This window comes from Mustela lutreola, chromosome 2 (genome assembly GCF_030435805.1).
Source record: "Mustela lutreola isolate mMusLut2 chromosome 2, mMusLut2.pri, whole genome shotgun sequence".
Taxonomy (NCBI): domain Eukaryota; kingdom Metazoa; phylum Chordata; class Mammalia; order Carnivora; family Mustelidae; genus Mustela; species Mustela lutreola.
The window spans coordinates 168547994-168568370 of NC_081291.1; the positions used below are offsets into that span (position 1 = coordinate 168547994).

General features: G+C 38.8%; 1 protein-coding gene across 1 annotated transcript; it reads right to left on the bottom strand.

Moving 5' to 3' along the window:
• Positions 1 to 3595: 3595 nt before the first annotated feature.
• C2H3orf85 (chromosome 2 C3orf85 homolog) lies at positions 3596 to 18133 on the bottom strand. The gene is made up of 4 exons (XM_059165247.1): positions 18061 to 18133; positions 17908 to 17960; positions 5398 to 5531; positions 3596 to 3986 (listed from the first exon to the last, which is right to left on the bottom strand). Exons 2-4 carry the CDS (start codon positions 17954 to 17956, stop codon positions 3897 to 3899), a joined length of 273 nt encoding a protein of 90 aa, XP_059021230.1. The 5' UTR covers positions 17957 to 17960; positions 18061 to 18133; the 3' UTR covers positions 3596 to 3896.
• Positions 18134 to 20377: the final 2244 nt, after the last annotated feature.

Below are 20377 nucleotides of genomic sequence, written 5' to 3' on the forward strand. Positions count from 1 at the left end.
AATTTCAACTCTACAAGTCCTGTTAATTTTTTTCTCTGTGTAGTTACTGCCTGATTATAGATCATCAGAGAATCCCTTGTAAAATATACTTTTGATGGAGCAAAAGTGGTTAGGGCAATGAAGGCATACCTTTCCTGAAATTGTCTGTTAAAAAAATAATTAGCTTGGTTTCTCACATTATGATTCAGAAGAAGAAAATGCTGCCGCTTTTGTCACTGATGGATGGGATAAAATATTTTGAATTTAGATAATTTATTTCTTTTTTGTATTTGAATGGCCTTCCAAGACAGTTCCAATTTGTGATGTAATCTCCAAACATTTTTTTTTTTTTTTGTCTCTGATTTGAAGGAGTCTGGCAATATCTGTGCTTCAGACTGGTGTTTGCATATTTAACCAGTCAATGCTAAATTACTTTCAATAAAATTAATTTAGGCTGTCGCTGTCATTGAAGATAACAGTGTGAGATATATATATGCTTTGCCTAGTTCAGTTGCCTGAGATGTTTTAGATCAATTCAAGGAAAATAAATTGAATAAGTAAAATCAACACATGAAAATAAGTATCTTCATTTTTAATTTGTTCTATATGTACAGTACTTCCATCCGTTAGTTATTCTATTTAAATTACAGTGAGTTGGCACAAGAGGATGGATATCTTTTGAGATTGGGTCTGATGTGTCTGTGAAGCTGAAGTCCAGAAATGAAGAATATTATTGAGTTCTGCCTCGGTTCTCTTATTGACTCACTGGACAGCATGTGGGATAAATTATATCGCATCTTATTTGTTTGTCCTGCTACTGACATAAGAAAGTGTCTTAGTCTGTTCAGGCTGCTGTAACAGAACAGAAGGGTAACTTATAAACAACAGAAATTTATTTCTCATAGTTCTGGAGTCTGGGAAGTCCAAAATAAAGGTCCCAGGAGATTTGATGTCTGGTGAGGGCCAACTTTCTGGTTCATAGAAAGATGTCTTTTTGCCAAGTCCTCACATTGTGGAAGGGGCAAGGGAACTCGCTGGGTTTTTAGTTTTTCTCTGTAAAATAAGATTGTAGGACCTGCCTTAGCTTGCTTCCCTTTAGACTTCAAAATGGAAACTTACTTCAGAAGAATTAAGAGTCACCAGAACATTTTTGTTGTTGTTGTTGTTGTTATTTTTTGAGAGAGAGAGAGAGAGAGAGAGAGAGAGCACACATACACATGCATGCAAGCAAACATGGGCAGAGGGATAGGGACTCAATCCCAGGATCCTGAGATCATGACCTGAGCTGAAGGTAGATGCTTAACTGACTGAGCCACCCAGGTGCCTCAGAGCATTTAAGTTCTTTATGCTGCAGTAGAACCTGAGAACATCTAGCTGCAGAGGCTACACAGAGTCTCAGAAAGTGAGGAAAAGGGGGGTAGTTTCTGATTCTCTCTATTTTTCCTAATATTGTACAATTGCTGTGGTTTGTTCTGGGCTCTTGAAAATGTTAAACAGGTCTTTAGTTTGTCTTTAAGTCTTTAGTCTTGAAACAAGCAGACTTTTACATAGAATTTATAAATTAGATACCAACTTAAAGCAAATCAGAGGAAACCCCCCCCCCCCACCCACACACACAGGCCACTTACTGTTTTGAAAAAAATCAGTTACACTGAGTCAGCCAGATAACTGGTCCCTCAATACAATCAATTTCTTTAAACACTGAATTAAGAGTTGTTCTGGTCAAAACTAATTTTGCATGTAGATACTAAATATGTGGTACTTAGGTTTTCTTAAATCCTAAAAAACTAAAATATTCTAAAAAAATGGAACACTTGCCACTTCCTGATTAGCTATGTGGAAGCTAACTGTTGCATTTTTATATAAATTATTTTACATAGACCAAGATTGCTTTCATTTGTTTGTTTTCTGATACATAAATTTCCAGTAATTTCTCATGAAATTATGTTTGCACAAGAAACCCCCTTTCCATGCTTGTTTAACTCATAGTAAAACTGCTTTTTAGAGCTCCCTAAATCAAAACGACCTTGGCAGCTGACATAATTTCACCCTATTGGTGGCCCACAACTCATCCAGCTTCCTTGTATTAAACTGAACAAAATAAATAAATCGAAGTCCTTTTCTTTTTCTCCTTCACATGTTGCTTCCATTACAGCTTTGTGAGTATGTATGTGTGTACATGTGTGCAATCTAAGTAACCTAATATAGGTTGTAATGGTTAACATATGTGTCAACGTGGCTGAGCCACTGTGCCCAGTATGAGGTCAAACATTATTCTAGATGTCTCTGAGATGGTGTTCTTTTTTGGATGAGCTTAGCATTTAAATTGGTGGACTTGGAGTAAAGCATATGGCCCTCCATAATGTGAATGGATCCCATCCCAGAAGTTGAAGGCCTAAATAGAACAAAAAACTGACCTTCCATAAGCAAGAGGGAATTCTGCCAACAGATGGCCTGAGGTTTCAAACCGAATAATCAGCTCTTTGCTGGAGTTCTGACCCGATGCCCTTCAGACTTGAACTGCACCATTGGTTGTTCTCTGGTTTCCAGCCTGCTGGCCTACCCTGATATTTTTGGACTCACGAGCCTCCATAATCACAGGAACCAATTCCTTACAATGTATTTTGGGGGGGTGCATACACATACTAATCAATACTTGGGCATTATCTAATTTTTTAATTAAATGATCAAAGAAGGAGCTCCTGGGTTAAAGCCTCTGCCTTCGGCTCAGGTCATGATCCCAGGGTCCTGGGATCAAGCCCCATGTTGGGCTCTCTGCCCAGCTCTCTGCTCAGGAAGTGCCTCTCTCTCTCTGCCTGCCTCTCTGCCTACTTGTGATCTCTGTCTGTCAAATAAATAAATAAAATCTTTTTTTTTTTCAAATAAATAAATAAAATTTTTTTCAAATAAATAAAGTCTTTTTTTTCAAATAAATAAATAAATTTTTTTTTCCAAATGAATAAATAAAATCATTTTTCTTTTATTAAATGTAGTCCACTTCTTTTTAGAGTGAATTTTTCAATTTTATTGGAAAACAGTAATAAATGTCCCTGGCCAGTAAGTTAAAAATGTTGTTTCAAATTGAAATAAATATCAATATATTATGGACTAGAATACAAAACTTGCACAAGTTTGACAAAACTCCTAAGCAGGTTTCCACTTACAGATGAATGTTTTCAGGGGGTTCCTGGTCACCGTCTGCCCCCAAATAGGAGTTCAGATAGTATTCTCTACTGCCCTCAGCAATACACCTTTGTTAGAAACATTTCAAAAGCACGATCTTAAAATAGGCTGGCTTTAAAAAGTGAAAAGTATTGGAAAAAAGGAGAGGACCAACTCGATTTGAGAGCTTCCTCTTCCTTTAATTAAAAAGTGAGCGCTTTCGGGGTGCCTGGGTGGCTCAGTGGGTTAAAGCCTCTGCCTTTGGCTCAGGTCATGATCCCAGGATCCTGGGATCGCCTCCGCATCGGGCTCTCTGCTCAGCTCTGCTCAGGAAGTGCCTCTCTCTCTCTGCCTGCCTCTCTGCCTACTTGTAATCTCTGTCTGTCAAATAAATAAATAAAATCTTAAAAAAAAAAAAAAAGGTGAGCGCTTTCAAAAAGCAGGCAATAGAAAGTGAGCTATCAGCAGTGAGTTTTAATGACACTTATTTTTTGTTTTTGATTTCCTTGTCCATAAAAGCCTCTTTGTCATTTAGTTCTCATTTTAAGAGCTACAATTTATAGAGAACTTCCAATTCTAAGTCTCTACTTGGGTTTTCATATTTACTCCTTTAAACAGCTCCACGAGACAGACATATTAAATAATCTTATAAGTGGCATGGATGTGCCTCCAGGTCTCCAAAGCCCATGTTTTGGGTCCATTGCCATGTTGACTCCCGCTGTTTTTGCTCTCCTGGTTTAATCATCAAAGCACATTTATTGGGTAGTGGATATGTCAGAAGTAAAGGTATTCACATTCAGATAATACTGTGCTGTTGTTTTCAGAGTAGTCCATGTTTCATGAACCTGCAACAAAAGAAACTTCAAGTCATGATCTCTGAGTATGGAGAGCACATGTTTTATCAGTTTTTTAGGTTATTGTACAGATAGTCCTAAAAGACTAAGAGAAGTAAACAAACCAGCAAGGTTTGGTTAACATACTTTTAGTGACCTGTATATTTCAATGCTTAAATGTTTTATGGTATTTTGGGGTCACTATATGAACCAATGTGGCAGTGTCCTGTTACATTATAGTATCTGTCACTGGATCATAGCACTGGTTTACAATTAGAGGCAGGAGTATACCTGAAAATTTTAGTGTTCCATAAAGAAGACACAGTCTATCTGCTTATGTAATATTTAATTTGTCAAATAAACAAATGTCTGGTTTTAATAACTCTAAATGATGCCTATTGAAGAAAAACATGCATAAAGCTCAATGCATTATTCAAGCTGGTGGTTTTCATCAGCAAATGCTAACCAGAAATGAGCCAATCCTGGTAGACCAGTAAAAACTCAACCAGGCAGAATAAGGATAGGACCCAGGCCCCAGAAAAACAAGGACATTCCATTTCGTTTTTTTTTTTAATGACTTTATACAATCCTCTGGTGATAGAGCCTGATACATGTGTAGAGAGAAAGAGGACAAACAAATGAAAGGATTAATTAATTTGTTATACATTTTTGTTTTCTAAGTTATTAAATTTTAAGAGGGAAATCATGAATAATTGAAATCCTCAGACAATTCAGCAATTTAATTTGGCCTGGAGTTTTTTCTATCAAAAAAGTAAACCTGGAATAAAACTGGCACAGCACATTTCTTCTTTATTTCTCTTGGAGGGAGACTTCCAAATGAATAGAAAAGTGTACAAAAGGCAAGCAAATGAAGGAATGACATTAAAGGTTTGTATAATTTTCCCAGAGGAAAATAAGCTGTTGAATAACTGAAAAGGATCTAAAATGTGACCATGATCCATTCAATCCACCCACTCAGACATGCAGTAATCTTCTGAAATTTGACTGAGGAACAGTCATTTTGACAGTTCCTGAGAAAAATGACCTTGATGGGTAAGATGTGCATGTTACTTCTGTAGCCTAGGTAAGGGAGGTTGGGTGCACAGGCAACTGATTTCAATATGACACTTGGAGAGCTATTCACATGTGAATGGCATGCAAAGGGGAGAAAAGGAAGAAGGACAAATGTCACCCAGGAAACAAGGGGAAGGCTTCAAAAAGGAGGGAACGTTTGATTTTAGTCTTGAAGGAAGAGGTGGAGTTTACTAGACAAAAGGCACTTTATGGGAAGGAAAGGGCAGGCATAACTCAGGGTGACTCGAGAGGAAAAAAAAACCATGGGTTGGGCTGGTGGTGTGTTGATGCCTACTGTTGCAGTACCTATTCAGCCAGATAGAGGATGCATTATTTCTAATGCAAATACCTGATCAGCCAGCATGTTGCCCCATGTATTAGGATTCCGATCTGGGTCCCAGTAATCCTGCAAATATATATGTCTTTTGAGATGTAGGAACTGGTTTGCTGGGTCCTCCAACAAAAATGGCGCTCCCAATGCTCCTGTAATTCAGAGTCCAAGAGCACAGCATCTTTTAGGGCAGTCGTTTACATCTCAATGTTTTTCTTCTTAAAGAGACCCAGCTGTGACCTTTGGGAGGTTGGGGGTCTGAGAAGGGAGCCCTGAAAAAGGTATGTGCCAAGGGAGATGACTGCCCTTCAGCCTTCCCCCCTCACTGCGCTATCACCACCCTCTGGTGTCCTGAATATAGCATAGCATGAAAGTGTGTGCTGGATGGAAAAGATTTTTATAGCCTTCTGTACCTGCTTGGGACCCCACAGGCCTGGATTCAAATTCCAGCTCTATCAGTTTTCTGGAGAAGTTGCTTAATTTCTCCAGGATGCAGATTTCTTGTATGTAAAAAGGTATAATAATAACAGAGTAACACAGTAACATAGGATTACCGTAAGAGTTGGGTATACTAATGCTTTAAACCGTCTGGCTCAAACCAGGCAGTCAACAATCTTACTCTTCCTATCATAGCCTTCCAAAAGAGGACATATATTTCAGTTTGAAGTAGACTGCTTCCAAATCTGGCACTGTGGTTTAAACTTGAATATTGATAGATCTATCACTGAATTGAAGAACTTTGCATTTTATACTCCTTCCCAGTATAGGATTAAGGAAAAAAAAAGATGATTGTTTTTAAAAATCCAGACATTTTTAGTATCATGAATTTTAACAGTCTAGATGGTATTTTCACTTCTAAATAAAACACAGTCACATTCAGAGTTGTAATTTGAATCAAATCAAGAAAGAACATACTCCTGACCCATTTGTGGTAACAATATGATCTGTTCATTGCTTGTGATAAAGAAGCATTTATTACAAATGTTATGTTGGGTATTCTACAGCCTCATCATAACAGGACTCTATTGACCAGAGTTATAGTGAACTCTAAGATATGAAACCTCTCCTCTGTAGGGGAGGGGTATGAGGGGGTCCAAGATTAAAAATAAAACAAGGCAACATAGGATTTGGTTGTGCTAAGGGAGTTTAGGAAAAGGTGTCGTTATTGAGCTTTGAGGCTCTGGGGCATGAGCAGACATTTTCTTTTTTCTTTCTTTTTAAAAAATTTTATTAACATACAATGTATTATTTGCCCCAGGCATACAAGTCTATGAATCATCAACAAGCAGACATTTTCATGGTCAGGAAAATTGCTGAACCTATCCTTTAAAGAAAAGATTAAATTTAGCAGCATAGGAGAAGGAACAAAACTTTACATTTTAAGCTGGAGAAGTAATGTGGGACTGGGAATCCTTAAAACGAATGTCTGAAGACAATGGTTAGAGGTAGCTAGATTATTTGTGCATGCGTGTGTGTGTGTGTGTATTGATGTCACACACAAATAATAATGATAGTTAACATTAACTGAGCATTGCACTAAAAAATACTTCACCTGAATTACCTTATTTAATACAACAAACCTAAGAAATAGCACCTGTCAGTCACCTCATTTTGCAGACAAGGTAACTACCTCAGAGAAAAGTTAAATAATATGTTCAAGGCCACCTAGCTAGTTGGAAGGGGAGGTGGAATTCTCCCTTTAAAGGCATCGTGCAACATTATGTCTAAGAGATAGAAATCCTTGGTGTCAAAAAAAAAGTAATAATAATTTAAAAAGCCTTATGCATTTATAGAAAAGAGACAATCATTACTTACACATTCGTTATAATCTCATGCTTTTCCAAGCTTGACCTTGAGCACTAAGCAGGATTTTAGTTATTACCCCTATTACTTCCAGTTAAATTTGTTACCTCACTAATCTCTAGTTCTAACTGCCTACCTATTGAAAGTGACAATCTCTGTGGATACCACACATCAATCAGGCTGCCTCTAGTGCAAACTACTACTAGTGATGAAGGTAGAAAAAGGACTCACATTCTCTATTAATAGGAAGTTAGCAATTTTAGTTATTCATGATTTAAAAATAAAAGACAAAAGTCAACTTTTCAGTAGATATTAGTAACAGATGCTAGAAGTAATATTGGCCTGCTTCTAGGTCGTCTGATTCAGTACAATAAAGCCAGCATTTCTGTGGAAGCCATCCTCTAAGATGTCCCCCAAAGACCACTCCCTTCTTGATATTCAGATCCTCTGTGGTCTTCCTTCATTTAGGAGTGTGGACCGTGTAATCACAGGATACTGTGGAAATGACAGTGTGTACTTTCTCTGGCTAGCACATAAAAGGTATTAGAGCTTCTGCCTCACACCTTTCTTGGATCACTTGCTCTAATGGAAGACAGCTGCCATGTTCTGAAGACGCTCAAGTAGCTGTGAAGAGAGGCCCATCTCTCAAGGAACTGAAGCGTCCCATCAACAGCCACGCAAATGAACCACCTGGGAACCTGATGCTTTCATCCCAGTTGAGCCTTCAGATCACAACAGCCCTCACCGACATCTATACTATAATCTCATGAGAGTTCCTGAGTCAGAATTATTGACTTAAGCCACTCCCAAATTCCTCAGAAACTGTAAAATATGTCCTAAGTCACTACTGTTTGGGGATATTGTTAGGTCATGGTAGATAACTAATATGCTGCATTATGAATGCCTGTTGATGTCAGCTTAAACTGCTAATCACCAGAGCTGAGACACAGATAAAGCAAGTAAGTCCACAAATAGAAGAAACCAGCTGTCAAGCTTACACAAGTTTTGTGCCATAAGATCTCCACTCACCTCACCCTCATCCTTGTTCTGATAGTCATCATTTCATAGAAAGAGAAACAAAAAACAAGAAACTCCCATTACGTTCAGAGCTCATAATTATAAGGAAGCATACTGTGACCAGACCATTTGAAGGGGGAGTGATTAATTCTTTTTTTTTTTTTTTGAAGATTTTATTTATTTATTTGACAGACAGAGATCACAAGCAGGCAGAGAGGCAGGCAGAGAGAGAAGAGGAAGCAAGCTCCCTGCCGAGCAGAGAGCCTGATTCGGGTCTCGATCCCAGACCGTGGGATCATGACCTGAGCTGAAGGCAAAGGCTTTAATCCACTGAGCCATCCAGGTGCCATAGGAGTGATTGATTCTGATATTGGCATGGAGGGATCACAGAGAAATTGGTTTTGAGTTGAGCTTCCTGGGTTATGGAATGTTTCCACAGTTAGGAAGAAGGGAGCAGAAGCAAAGAGCATGTAGTCCAGGCTGAAGAAGACTGGAGACCCAAGGAACAGAGGAGCAAAGTAAGTCTCAGGTTCGGGGACCCTCATTTTGCCAATGAGGGCTAAGGAGTGGATGTGCTCAGAATGTCAGAGGATTACTACTATCATACCAAGGAGTTTAGACTTTATTCTTCAGATCATTAATAGTTCTTTTTTTTTTTTTAAAGATTTTATTTATTTATTTGACAGACAGAGATCACAAGTAGGCAGAGAGGCAGGCAGAGAGAGAGAGGGGGAAACAGGCTCCTTGCTGAGCAGAGAGCCTGATGTGGGGCTTGATCCCAGGACCCCTAGATCATGACCTCAGCTGAAGGCAGAGGCTTAACCCACTGAGCCATGAAGGCGCCCCCATTAATATTTCTGAACAAGAAAATGATAAGACCAGATTTATTTAAAATTTTTTTGTTTGATTATGATTAAAATATGCATAATGTAAAGCTATTTTAATAATTTTTTTAAAAAAATTTTATTTTTTATAAACATACATTTTTACCCCCAGGGGTACAGGTCTGTGAATCTCCAGGTTCACACACTTCACAGCACTCACCATAGCACATACCCTCCCCAATGTCCATAACCCCACCCCCCTCTCCTAAATTTTAACCATTTTTAATTGTACAAATCAGTGGCATCAACTACATTCACAGTGTTGTACAATCATCACCACCATCTCAAGAATTTTTTCATCCTCCCAAACAGAAACTCAGTACTGCCTAACAATTTCCATTACTCTGGCCTCCAGCCCTTGGTCACCACCATTAGCTTTCTGTCTCTCTGCATTTGCTTATTGTAGGTACCTCATCTAAGAGGAGTCATGCAGTATTTGTCCCTTTGTGCCTGATTTATTTCACTTAGTATCTTTTAAGGTTTACATGTTGAAGCATATATCAACATTGCGTTCTTTTTTAAGACCAAATAATATTTTGTACATATATGCCAACATTTTATTTACCCATTCACAGATACTTTTGGAAACTCCTTTTCAGTGGTGTTGGAAGGCAGAGGGTAAAAAGGAGAGAGACTGAGAGAGAGAGGTTGGAGCCTCTTCTAGTAGTCCAGAGGACAGACAACTAGGGCCTGAATCAGGTGAGTGACACCAGGTGTGGGAAAACAGGACTGACTGGAACAGAACGGGGAACTCATTAGTTTGGGCTCACTGGTGTGGACTGACCAAGCACTGAAGTTCTGGTTTTAACTGAGATATGTTCATAGGTGACTTCTCAGATTTCTCTTCATTCTCTTTGAAGAAAAGGTGTCACAGTGTTAACACTTTTAAACGCCTTTCTGTTTAAAAATAAAAGGAGGAGTGAGAGGTTTTCAAAGCAAAGAGATTATTTAGGCAAAGGAGATCCAGCATCAATATCTAATCAGTGTTTCTCTCTCTCTTTTTTTTAAAGGTTTATTTATTTGAGAGAGAGAGCAAGAGAATCTGAGCAGGCGGAGGTACAGAGGGAGAGGGAGAGAGGAGCCCAAGCAGACTCCCCACTTAGCGCAGAGCCTGACACAGAAGTTTAGTCCCATGACCTGAGATCACTACCTAAGCTGAAATCAGCTGAGTTGGTCGCTTAACCTACCGGCCACCCAGGCACCCCTTTAATAAATGTTTCTACATAAATTATGCTTAAGATATAATTTACAAGTACACATTAACCACTTAAGATAGTGTTACTTGAAATCTTCCAAAAGTAAAACCAATATTCTGCACCATGATTGTCCTGGTGCCTTGTCTAATCACTGAGGGGAAAAAAAAATGCTATTACATAAATCTTGGCAGAGAAGCTTTAAAATATAAACCATAGCTATTTTAAGCTCTAATAATTCTATCTTTTGTAAATCTTCTCTCTTTTTGCTCATGGAAGATGTTTCAGTGATACAATGTCCCCCACGCCCCCACCCTTGCCCCTGAACAAAGCACCTACCTCAGCTTTATGCACCCAACAGACATCCAATAAATATTAATTGATAGTGATAATAGCATCACCCACAAGAGAGACAGAAAGTAGTATTTATTATCCTACTTTACAAATGAGAAAATTGACACACAGAGATGAAATGACTCACTCAAGGTCATGCCGTAAGTCATTGGCAGAGCCGGAAATAAAATGCAAGTAATACAGAAGGGCATGCTATTATCCTCTCTGCTTGAGAAATTTCTCCTCCCTTTTTCATTCTGCCTGATCAACCTTGAAAGTTGATGAGAGCAAGATCACAGTTTGTGTTTGTAAGCCTCTATAATACTGCTGGGGCTTGAAAACTGAACCCTGAGTTTTATTACATTGTTGGTTTTTAATTTTTTTTAATGTAAGCAGTATCAGCCAGGTTAATGCCTTTTTTAAACTTTCAAATCATAAGCTATAAAAATATCTTCTTTTTCTTTCCAATTCCCTACACACCCTCCTTCCTTTCATCCCATATCATAGCAGTTTTAATAGGATCTGTCAAGCTTAGTTCTGCTATCTAAACATGTCTCAAATATCCTCTGCAGAAAATTCTGTACCGTTGAAATAAGGCAGACACTTCAGAGTATGGAGATATTGGAGAGCACAGCTCTTGCCACACAAGCCAAGAAGGATAGAGATGGGGAGTCTTATCCTAGCCCTGGCAGTGATTAGTTGTATCATTTGTTGGTTGCCTCTGTCCCTCCATTTCCTGTTCTGTAAAATGGGGCCTGATTGTATGAAGCCAACTAAGATCTCTTTCAGCTCTAACATTTTTAACTGGAATGTATTCATAACCAGTAGGTCATTAATTGAAACTTACTTTCTCTGCATGCTATTAGGGCATCAGAAGCATATAGAATATGCTAAGTGGGTACAGCTCCTAGTGCTGCTTAGGGAGCTTACATGCTAAGAAATTCAGCACTGAGATAGACAGAAATAAGTGAAAGAGAAGTCAAGGTAGACCTAGTCAATAATTAAAGCAGTACAAATAAAAATGTATTCATTTATGCACAGAGATGGGTGGCCATCCCAGGCTGAGGAGCTGTATGCTGGTGACATTAGCTGTACAGTTAGAAATGGAAGGATTCCCTATTTTGCCATCACCCAGGGAAGGCTGAAAAAGAGTCTTTAAATGTGATAGTGGACAAATAACTGAATAGTCTTCATACTGTGCATATGACCATGAAGATGATCTTTGGGGTAGGAACCTACATGCTAAAAAGATCAGAAAGCCTGATGTAAAATGCACGATATAGAACTGAAGGATGGAGCCTGATGGCAGAGTCCTGTTTTCTTCCCTGCAGAGGGAGCTCATTTGAAGTCACCTCAGGCCACCCTTCTCCCCTTTGTAGCCTCTGCCTCTCAGAAGGGACAATGCTGCCATGCAACTGGTAAGTCCAAGAGGCATCACTTGGCATGTCCAGCTAGCTCTTCCTTCTTCCCCCTGAGAGTTAGCTGCCTTCTGAGATCACGTTTTCTCTTCTGGTTCTGCAGCCTGCAAGTTGATATGAAATTTGCCAAATCCTGGGGTCTAATCATGAGGCCCTTTCTTTTTTTTTTTTTTTTTTTTTTTAATTTTTTCAATTTATTTATTTTCAGAAAAACAGTATTCATTATTTTTTCACCACACCCAGTGCTCCATACAATCTGTGCCCTCTATAATACCCACCACCTGGTACCCCAACCTCCCACACCCCCGCCACTTCAAACCCCTCAGATTGTTTTTCAGAGTCCATAGTCTCTTATGATTCACCTCCCCTTCCAATTTACCCCAACTCCTTTCTCCTCTCTAACACCCAGGCCCTTTATTTCTTATCTATGTTCTATCTTCCAAATTCGTCTTTCTCAGTAATAAAGGGAATTGATTGTCTTCCATGCTCATCTTTGGTTTATTTTTCAACTTTATTGAAAGCAGGCCTGAAGTGGTTGCAGGCAGGGGCAGGGGATAGAGTTCTATGTATCCAAAGGTGGCACAGACAATCCAACAGGTCTGTTGTCTCAAAGCATCCATAAGAAACAGGGAAACAAAAAAATACAGCACAGACAGGGTGCTCCAACCAGCAGGAGCTTGTCGTCCCTGGACAACAAGCTGTGACTTCTCAGAAATACCCAACAAATCCGTAGATTGGACCACAGCTAGCTATTCCCTTAGAGGCTGGGTGATACTGCTTTCTGCAGTGGTACCTGAAGCCTGATGCCAAGTTGGAGAATATGCATGACAATCCTGCCACAAGTTCCAAAATACTCAGAAATAGGATGCTGAAAGCAAAGCACTTAGCACTCAGCATAAGCAATGAAAGAATAACATTTATTATTTACTATTTTTATTGGCCCGAGTCTTAGTCCCTTCCCTTAAAATGTTTATGTCTTTAGAAAAATGATGAAGTAACTGCCCAGACACATAGATTAAGTATTAAACCAAAGACTAAATGTTCACTAGGAATTAAGAACAAAAGAGGATCAGGAGAACAGTCTATACAGCCATCTTGACAATATGGTAAAAATTTCAAAGATATAAGTGTAGGAGAAATGTAAAGATCTAAGTGAAGGAGAAATGTTATAACTTTGTGAGTAATTAAAATACTCATGGTTAGGTTTGTATGTTTAAAGTTGAATATTTTAGGGGGTCTGGGTGGCTCAGTTAGTTAAAGCCTCTGCCTTCGGCTCAGGTCATGATCTCAGGGTCCTGGAATCAAGCCCCACTTTGGGCTTTCTGCTCAGTGGAGAGCCTGCTTCTCCCGCTGCCCCTCACCCAGCTGGTGCTCTCTCTTTCTCTCTCTCTGAAATAAATAAAATCTTTAAAGTTGAGTATTTTATTCTCTGCATTAAGTAAGTAATTTTTGTTATAAAATATGAAATAGTTATTTTTTTCTTCCTACTCTAAATTTTGGTCACTGATTCAAAAATTTATGATGGAAGACAGAAGAGTTTTATTTAGTATCATAGATTCTCTCACTTTGCTGCAATTCAGATAAATGTTAATGAGAGACAGAATGAGAAGAAATTGGGTTTGAAGAAAAAGAGAAGGGAGAAATCAGGAAAATTAGTCAAAGGAAGTAGAGACAAAATAAGGGAAGTTACAAAAACAAAAGTTAAAAAGGTGAAAAGCTGTGGAAAAAGGGAACAGGGAAGTAAAAAGAGGGCAGGAAGTCAATGGAAGTCAGCTGGAAAAAAGAAAGAGACCCTGAACTTCAGGACAAACTCCCAAGCCCCATCATCTTATAAACTGTTAATGAAATGCTTTCGTAAATGAACTTTCAACTCAGGGAACTTTGGCTTCATTGACGTTATAGTTGCTGGCGTGTTGAGTACTTCACAAAGTAAACAGGAACTAGTATTACTCGAATTTAAGTTCAATCTGCTTTAACCCGCTCTCAGCATGCTAACATACACCCACATACATGCTCACATGCACTACCATGTAATTCCCTGGGGCACACTTTGGAGCTGGCAGATCTTTTATTAGCTTCTGATTTTGTAGAGAGAGAAATTTGTAACTCATGAGAGGCAATGTTTTATATGATTCAATAGTAACCCCTTCTGGGTCATTACCTGTGTGTGTTGACAGGTCTTCCAACTTTAGTGCCATGACAAATGACACCATGTGGACAGGAAAATAGATGGTTCTCCTGCAACACTCAGAGTGCCCAACGAATCTAGTTATAGGCCATGATATTTTTCTCTAACCTAGATATTTCCCAGTTTATTCTTACTACTTATTTTTTTGAGAGCATCAATCAATCTTAAGCCAAAGTGAGTAGATAAAATTAAGTAGAAGTTCTTATAAAATAAACTAAAACCATATCCAGAAATAAGGACTCTCCAAAGAACAGGATGGTGGTGGTGGAGAGGGGTGTGGCCGGATGACTGAGAAGAGCCATTCCTTCTATAGATTGTACACAAAGCAAACATGGAGGGATTGGAGGGGCTGACTCAGTCAAGGGGAAGAAAATGTAAGCTTAAGAGCTCTTATCTAAAAAACCCAAACCAAAGCAACCAACCAAAAACCTTCAAGACAAATCGCTTGTGGTTACTAGGCGTGGAGTGAAAAGTAAGAGCTGGAACAATGCTAGAGAAAGGGGTGAAATGCAGTTTGCTTCCCCTGTCTAAAACCAGAAGACATACTTGGACTTCATGTGATCTGATCGCAGGTTAATAATACGGCATGAACCTTCACATTGTCCCACTATGGGTCAACTTTAAGGACCGGTTTATTTACTTTGTGAAATAATTTCCAAATACCTCTATTTTCCATATATTTTCTTTGTGTGAAATGGGGCCGTTTGATTCTGAGGAGTGCCCTCTGGAGGTGAAACATACAAGTTTAGAACTTCTCTCTATCCTCACCCACAACTAGAAACTGTCATAGAAAGCCTCTGCTTATTTCTTAGTTTGGTTCTGTTTACTCACATGGAGTCACCCAGCTCCCTTACTCCTGGCCTGTTCTTGTAAAACCAATGCTGTGATACTGGCCTTGTTCCTTTCTCTGGAGGTGTTCTTGCTGTGTGCTCCTTTGTGTATCCCATTGCTACATGTTCCATATCTAGCACAGCAGTGCCAGTGTGGACAGTTTGCGTAGTAGAAAGAAAGATATTGTTCTCAGAAGAGCTGGAGGTAGAATTTGCACGTGAATCTGGCATCCACCATGAATTAACTGTGTAGCTTAATCATTTAACTTCTCTAAGCCTAAATTCCCTTGTACAATAAAAATCATGATACTTGCACAGTGATTATGAGAGTTGACCTATGGTAACATATGGAAAGCCCCTCCCCCCATAACGAAGACTTAAAAGAGTAGTATTCATATTTGCTGGGTTTATTATAGGAGAAGGCAGTTCTTGACCTAAATGCTGAAAACAGGGTTTTTTGTTTTGTTTTTTAATCAAATCATGACACTTGCACTTCTAATACTCTGACCAGGAAATGAGTTCCAATGTGTATAAATTACTATTTTAAGAAAATCAATAAATGATTTGAGGACTGTGCTCATAAATGTAATTACTTGGGGGAAGGTTCTTCATCATTTTTGGCTTAGGCATTCCCATTAGGAAAATGGATAATGAGATCTTTTCCCTATTTACTTCAAATTAAGTTCTAGACAAAAAAGTAAAACTTCTGTTCTGTAACAGAGAGAACTTTTTTTTTTTTTAAGATTTTTTTTTTTTTTTAAGATTTTTATTTATTTGTCAGAGAGAGCGAGCACAGGCAGACAGAATGGCAGGCAGAGGCAGAGGGAGAAGCAGGCTCCCTGCCGAGCAAGGAGCCCTGATGGGGGACTCGATCCCAGGACGCTGGGATCATGACCTGAGCTGAAGGCAGCCGCTTAACCTACTGAACCACCCAGGCGTCCCGAGAGAACTTTTTTTTAAATATAAAGACAAACTTTAAAGATGGCTGTTTTCTTATGCTACATAGAGGGCTCCAGGGAAGGGCAGATGAATAAGCTACATTCTTAAATGAAAAATGGGAGGAGGGAAAGAAGAAGGGAAGAGGATTGGTTCAAGCTACAATTTCCTACTTGAGAGCTGTGTGATTTGGAAAATGTCAGTGAAACGAATTATCCGTGTAACACATGAATCTGATTCTAAAGACTTCAGTGTACTCAGCCTACACTCTGTAGTCTTCTTTCCTGAGATCTGAAGGGCTAACCCCACCGTGTCAATGTTCCTATGTCCTTAGTTTCTTTCTTTTTTTTTTTTTTTAAAGATTTATTCATTTATTTGACAGGCAGAGATCACAAGTAGGCAGAGAGGCAGGCAGAGAGAGAGGAGGAAGCAGGCTCCCTGGTGAGCAGAGAGCCCGATGCGGGGCTCGATTCCAGGACCCTGGGATCATGACCCGAGCCGAAGGCAGAGGCTTTAACCCACTGAGCCACCCAGGTGCCCGTGTCCTTAGTTTCTAATTCTCAACTTATTTCATGAAACTTTAACCACATAATCTTATTTCTTTATATTTTAAGCGAAATCAGTCAAACCAGTTGTCTTTCTAGGCAGACATATTTGTGCCTCAGCTGGAGCTCAAGTTAATTCCAACTTGTTTCCTAAGAAAGTCCCTAAAAGGCATTTTGCAGGACCATTTTCTTTTTATGTGATTTTTTCTTTTTGCCCAATATTTTTGACCCTGCATGTTCACAGGTAGTGCTTTTCACCTTGTGCTAATTCACCATCACCCACTCTGAAGCCAAGTGCATGGCTCAGCAGGAAAAGCAAAGCAGTAACTGGTGGATTATAACTAGCCCACGACTTCAACTTACAGTGTGCTCCTGAGACACTCACTTAAACTGAGCCAGCCTCCCTTTCTTCACCTGGAGATGTGGGCTGCAACTGGGTGTGATTACACACACCTTGATGATAATTGCCTAATAATAACTTGGCTAAAAATCTCAAACTCATTTATTTAAAACATGTCCTAAATGCAAAGTATAACATCGGTGATTAAAATTTATTAGAATTATCTATATGCTTAAGAATAAAAGGCTAATTATACACACATACATGTATGTACACACATATCTAGATTAATATCTTAGGTATATACCTATATCCTTTTATTGATCTGTGTGTATGTGTGTGTGCACGCACATGTGCACCTCAAGAAAAATATGTAATCTTCTTTGCATGGGTTTCAAGTTGATCATACAAGTAGAATTTATTCTTATTTAAGCATTTTATCAGAAGAATTTATAAATTGTAGAGATTTAACTGTGAAAATAATTCACACCTTTGTGTTTAGAGTTTTGGTTACAAGAAAAACAAACGACCTCTCAATTCCATTCAGATAGAAGTCACTGAATTATTGGGTCAGTTTGGCAGCAAATCATCTGACCTTCAGTACCTTCCTTGATCTGTCTTTAAAACACCACTTCTCTGAGCTATAACTTGCTCTAAAGGTTAATGAATTCACACTCTCAAAGTACCTTGAGGTCTCCACATAATGGTACTATGTAAGTATTACAGTTTTCAAAAGGCATTTGAAATCTTTCTTTGTTCAAGGACATAAGAGCTCTTCTTTGGAGGCAGTCCTTAAATAGATTTCCTAGCAATAGTGACATGTTAATATGTTAATACCTAATCAGGAATAAAATGATCACACGCAATTAACACTAACATGCTCAAAACCACCTCATGCCATGATAGTTGGGTTTTCCCAATGTTCTAGAATGGATCTGTGGATAAAACATATTTGTTCATCTTTGAAAAAGTCAAAAGGGGTTATCTTGCCACCTAATCATTGTAAACGACACGATAAATAAAAAAGAAATGGATTCTTACCTAAAAGCAATGTCGAACACAGGGCTACTTGAAGCATTTTATAGGCCATAATCCTGTTTTGGAAAGAAAAGGTTTATTTATTTTAATTTACACCAAGCAAAGCTTTAGGCACCGCGACTGCTTTCCAGGAGCGTGAAGCATTTGCTGTGTTACCTGGCTGCCTTGCGAGCTGAGACGAGTCAGAGAGGCCGTTGCTGAAGATGGATTTTTTTTTTTATATGACTCCTGCCTTGTTACCCTTTGGACTTTTTGGGCTGACTCTTTACAAGCTGCTCTTATATGGGCATGTGTTTATTTACTAATTTTATCATCCATACAGGCTAATGTCATATAGTGAAAAAAAAAAAAGGTGGAAAAACTGAATCACTCATACATGGCTGGTGGGAATATAAACTGGTCTAGTCACTTTGGAAAACAGTTTGACAGTTTCTTATAAATCTGAGCGTGCAATTACCATCCAACCCTGCAATTGCACCACTGGGCATTTGTTGCAGAGAAATGAAAACTTACACTCCTACAAGAACTTCTACAAGAATGTTTCACAGCAGCCTTATTAGCCATAGGCAAGAAGTGGAAACAACCCAGCTGTCCTTTAACAGCTGAATGTTTAGCATATTGAAATATTGCAAGACCATGAATTATGATAACAATACGGTAAAAATTGTGGATAGACACAACAATTTAGAGGGATCTCAAGGGAATTAGGATGGGTGACCAGTGCCCAATGGTCAAGTGTGCCACGATTTCACTCATGTAACCTTCTTGAAATGACAAAATTATAGAAATGGGGAAAGATTAGTAGTTGCTAGAGATTAGACATGGAAGGGGGAGAAGGATGTGCTTAATGGGGCCATATGAGGGACACTTATAGTGATAGAACTGTTCGTTATCCTGGCTGCAGTGGTGGTAGATGTGAACATAAGTGTGAAAAATTGCATGGAACCAAATACAGATAATCCCAGACACATACACATGACAGATGAGTACACTTAAAACTGGGGCAATCTGAATAGGATTAGTAGATCGCATCAATGTCAATGTCTTGGTTGTGATATCACATTATAGCTTTGCATGATGATACCATTGAGGTTAACTGAGTAAATGGCACTCAGGCTCTCTCTCTATTATTTCTTACAGGTGTGTGTGGTTCTACATATCTCAAAACAAAATGTTTAAAGACAAAGGAATGTTTGGGGTGCCTGGGTTTCTCACTCAGTGAAGTGTCTGCCTTGGACTCAGGTCATGATCTCATGGTCCTGGGATTGAGCCCTGTGTTGGGCTCCCTACTAAGAAGAGTCTGTTTCTCCCTCTCCCTCTGCCCTTCTCCTCTACCCCTGCTCATGCTCTCTCTCACTCTTGAGTGCTCTTAAGTGCGCTCTCTCTCAAATTAAAAGAAAAGATTTTTTAAAAAAGACAAAAGAATGTTTAACCGCATTACAAAATGTGTTTCCGAACTAAAGTACACAATGAATAAAACCACGATACTTTTTAAATTTTGATTTTTTAAACAATTACCCTTTTCTGTGGCATGATTAACAGTTAACTAAGGGGCACCTGGGTGGCTCAGTGGGTTAAGCCTCTGCCTTCAGCTCAGGTCGTGATCCCAGGGTCCTAGGATCAAGCCCTGCATCGGGCTCTCTGCTCGGCGGGGTACCTGCTTCCCCCTCTCTCTGCCTGCCTCTCTACCTACTTGTGATTTCTGTCAAATGGATAAATAAGATCTTTAAAAAACCAAAAAAACAGTTAACTAAATAAATTCATTGTCTTATAATTTATTCTTAGCAGCAAATCATAAATCTGTTAGTCTCTTCAAAATTAGGCAATCTGAAACAGGCAGATATAGAGGTATAAAAGGGGTAGAAAATAACTTTCTTATCTATCTTTGAATTGTAGAGAGTGTTTAGAAACCTGGATCCACCTAGTTGAGAGTTATGCCTCTAATTACTGATAGAAGGCTTGTGAAGAGAGATATTTGGAAATGGGCATGGTGAAATCTTGGCAGCCTATCCCATGTATCCATCTATATGTCCAGCTGTTGTCACATTTCTGTGATTCTTCCTTGTTTTTTGCTTAGTGGAGAGGTATAAATATGGAATTACATGATAGACTAGACAAATTACAAGGAAATAAAAGAAAATACTTTTTGTTACCTGAAGTACACTCGAACAAAGGAGAAATTCTTCTTCATCTCTTTTCTTCTCTCCATCATTCTTCAACTTTTGGACCTAAAGTGATGCTTGCCTGGAGTGGGGGTGGGGGCAGGGTCACCTTCCATCTCTTTCATGCCACTCTTCTCACAAAATGGGATATTTATCTGTTACAGTGGTTGAAATGTAGAACACAAGTATAAAATAATAATGGTTTTCCTGTGAATTTTATGTACATTATCTCATTTAATCCTTATGACTATTCATTGATGAAGGCATCTTTATTTTTTATCATTTTACAAGTGAGTAAACTGAGGCTCAGA

Bases quoted from the DNA above. Each gene is read 5' to 3' on its own strand.
- C2H3orf85 (XM_059165247.1), bottom strand. From the start codon at position 17,956: ATGGCCTATAAAATGCTTCAAGTAGCCCTGTGTTCGACATTGCTTTTA. The intron at 5,532-17,907 runs GTAAGAATCCAT...TCTGAATTACAG, and splicing joins GTGTTCGACATTGCTTTTAG to GAGCATTGGGAGCGCCATTT. The intron at 3,987-5,397 runs GTATTTGCATTA...CTTTTGTTGCAG, and splicing joins GCAACATGCTGGCTGATCAG to GTTCATGAAACATGGACTAC.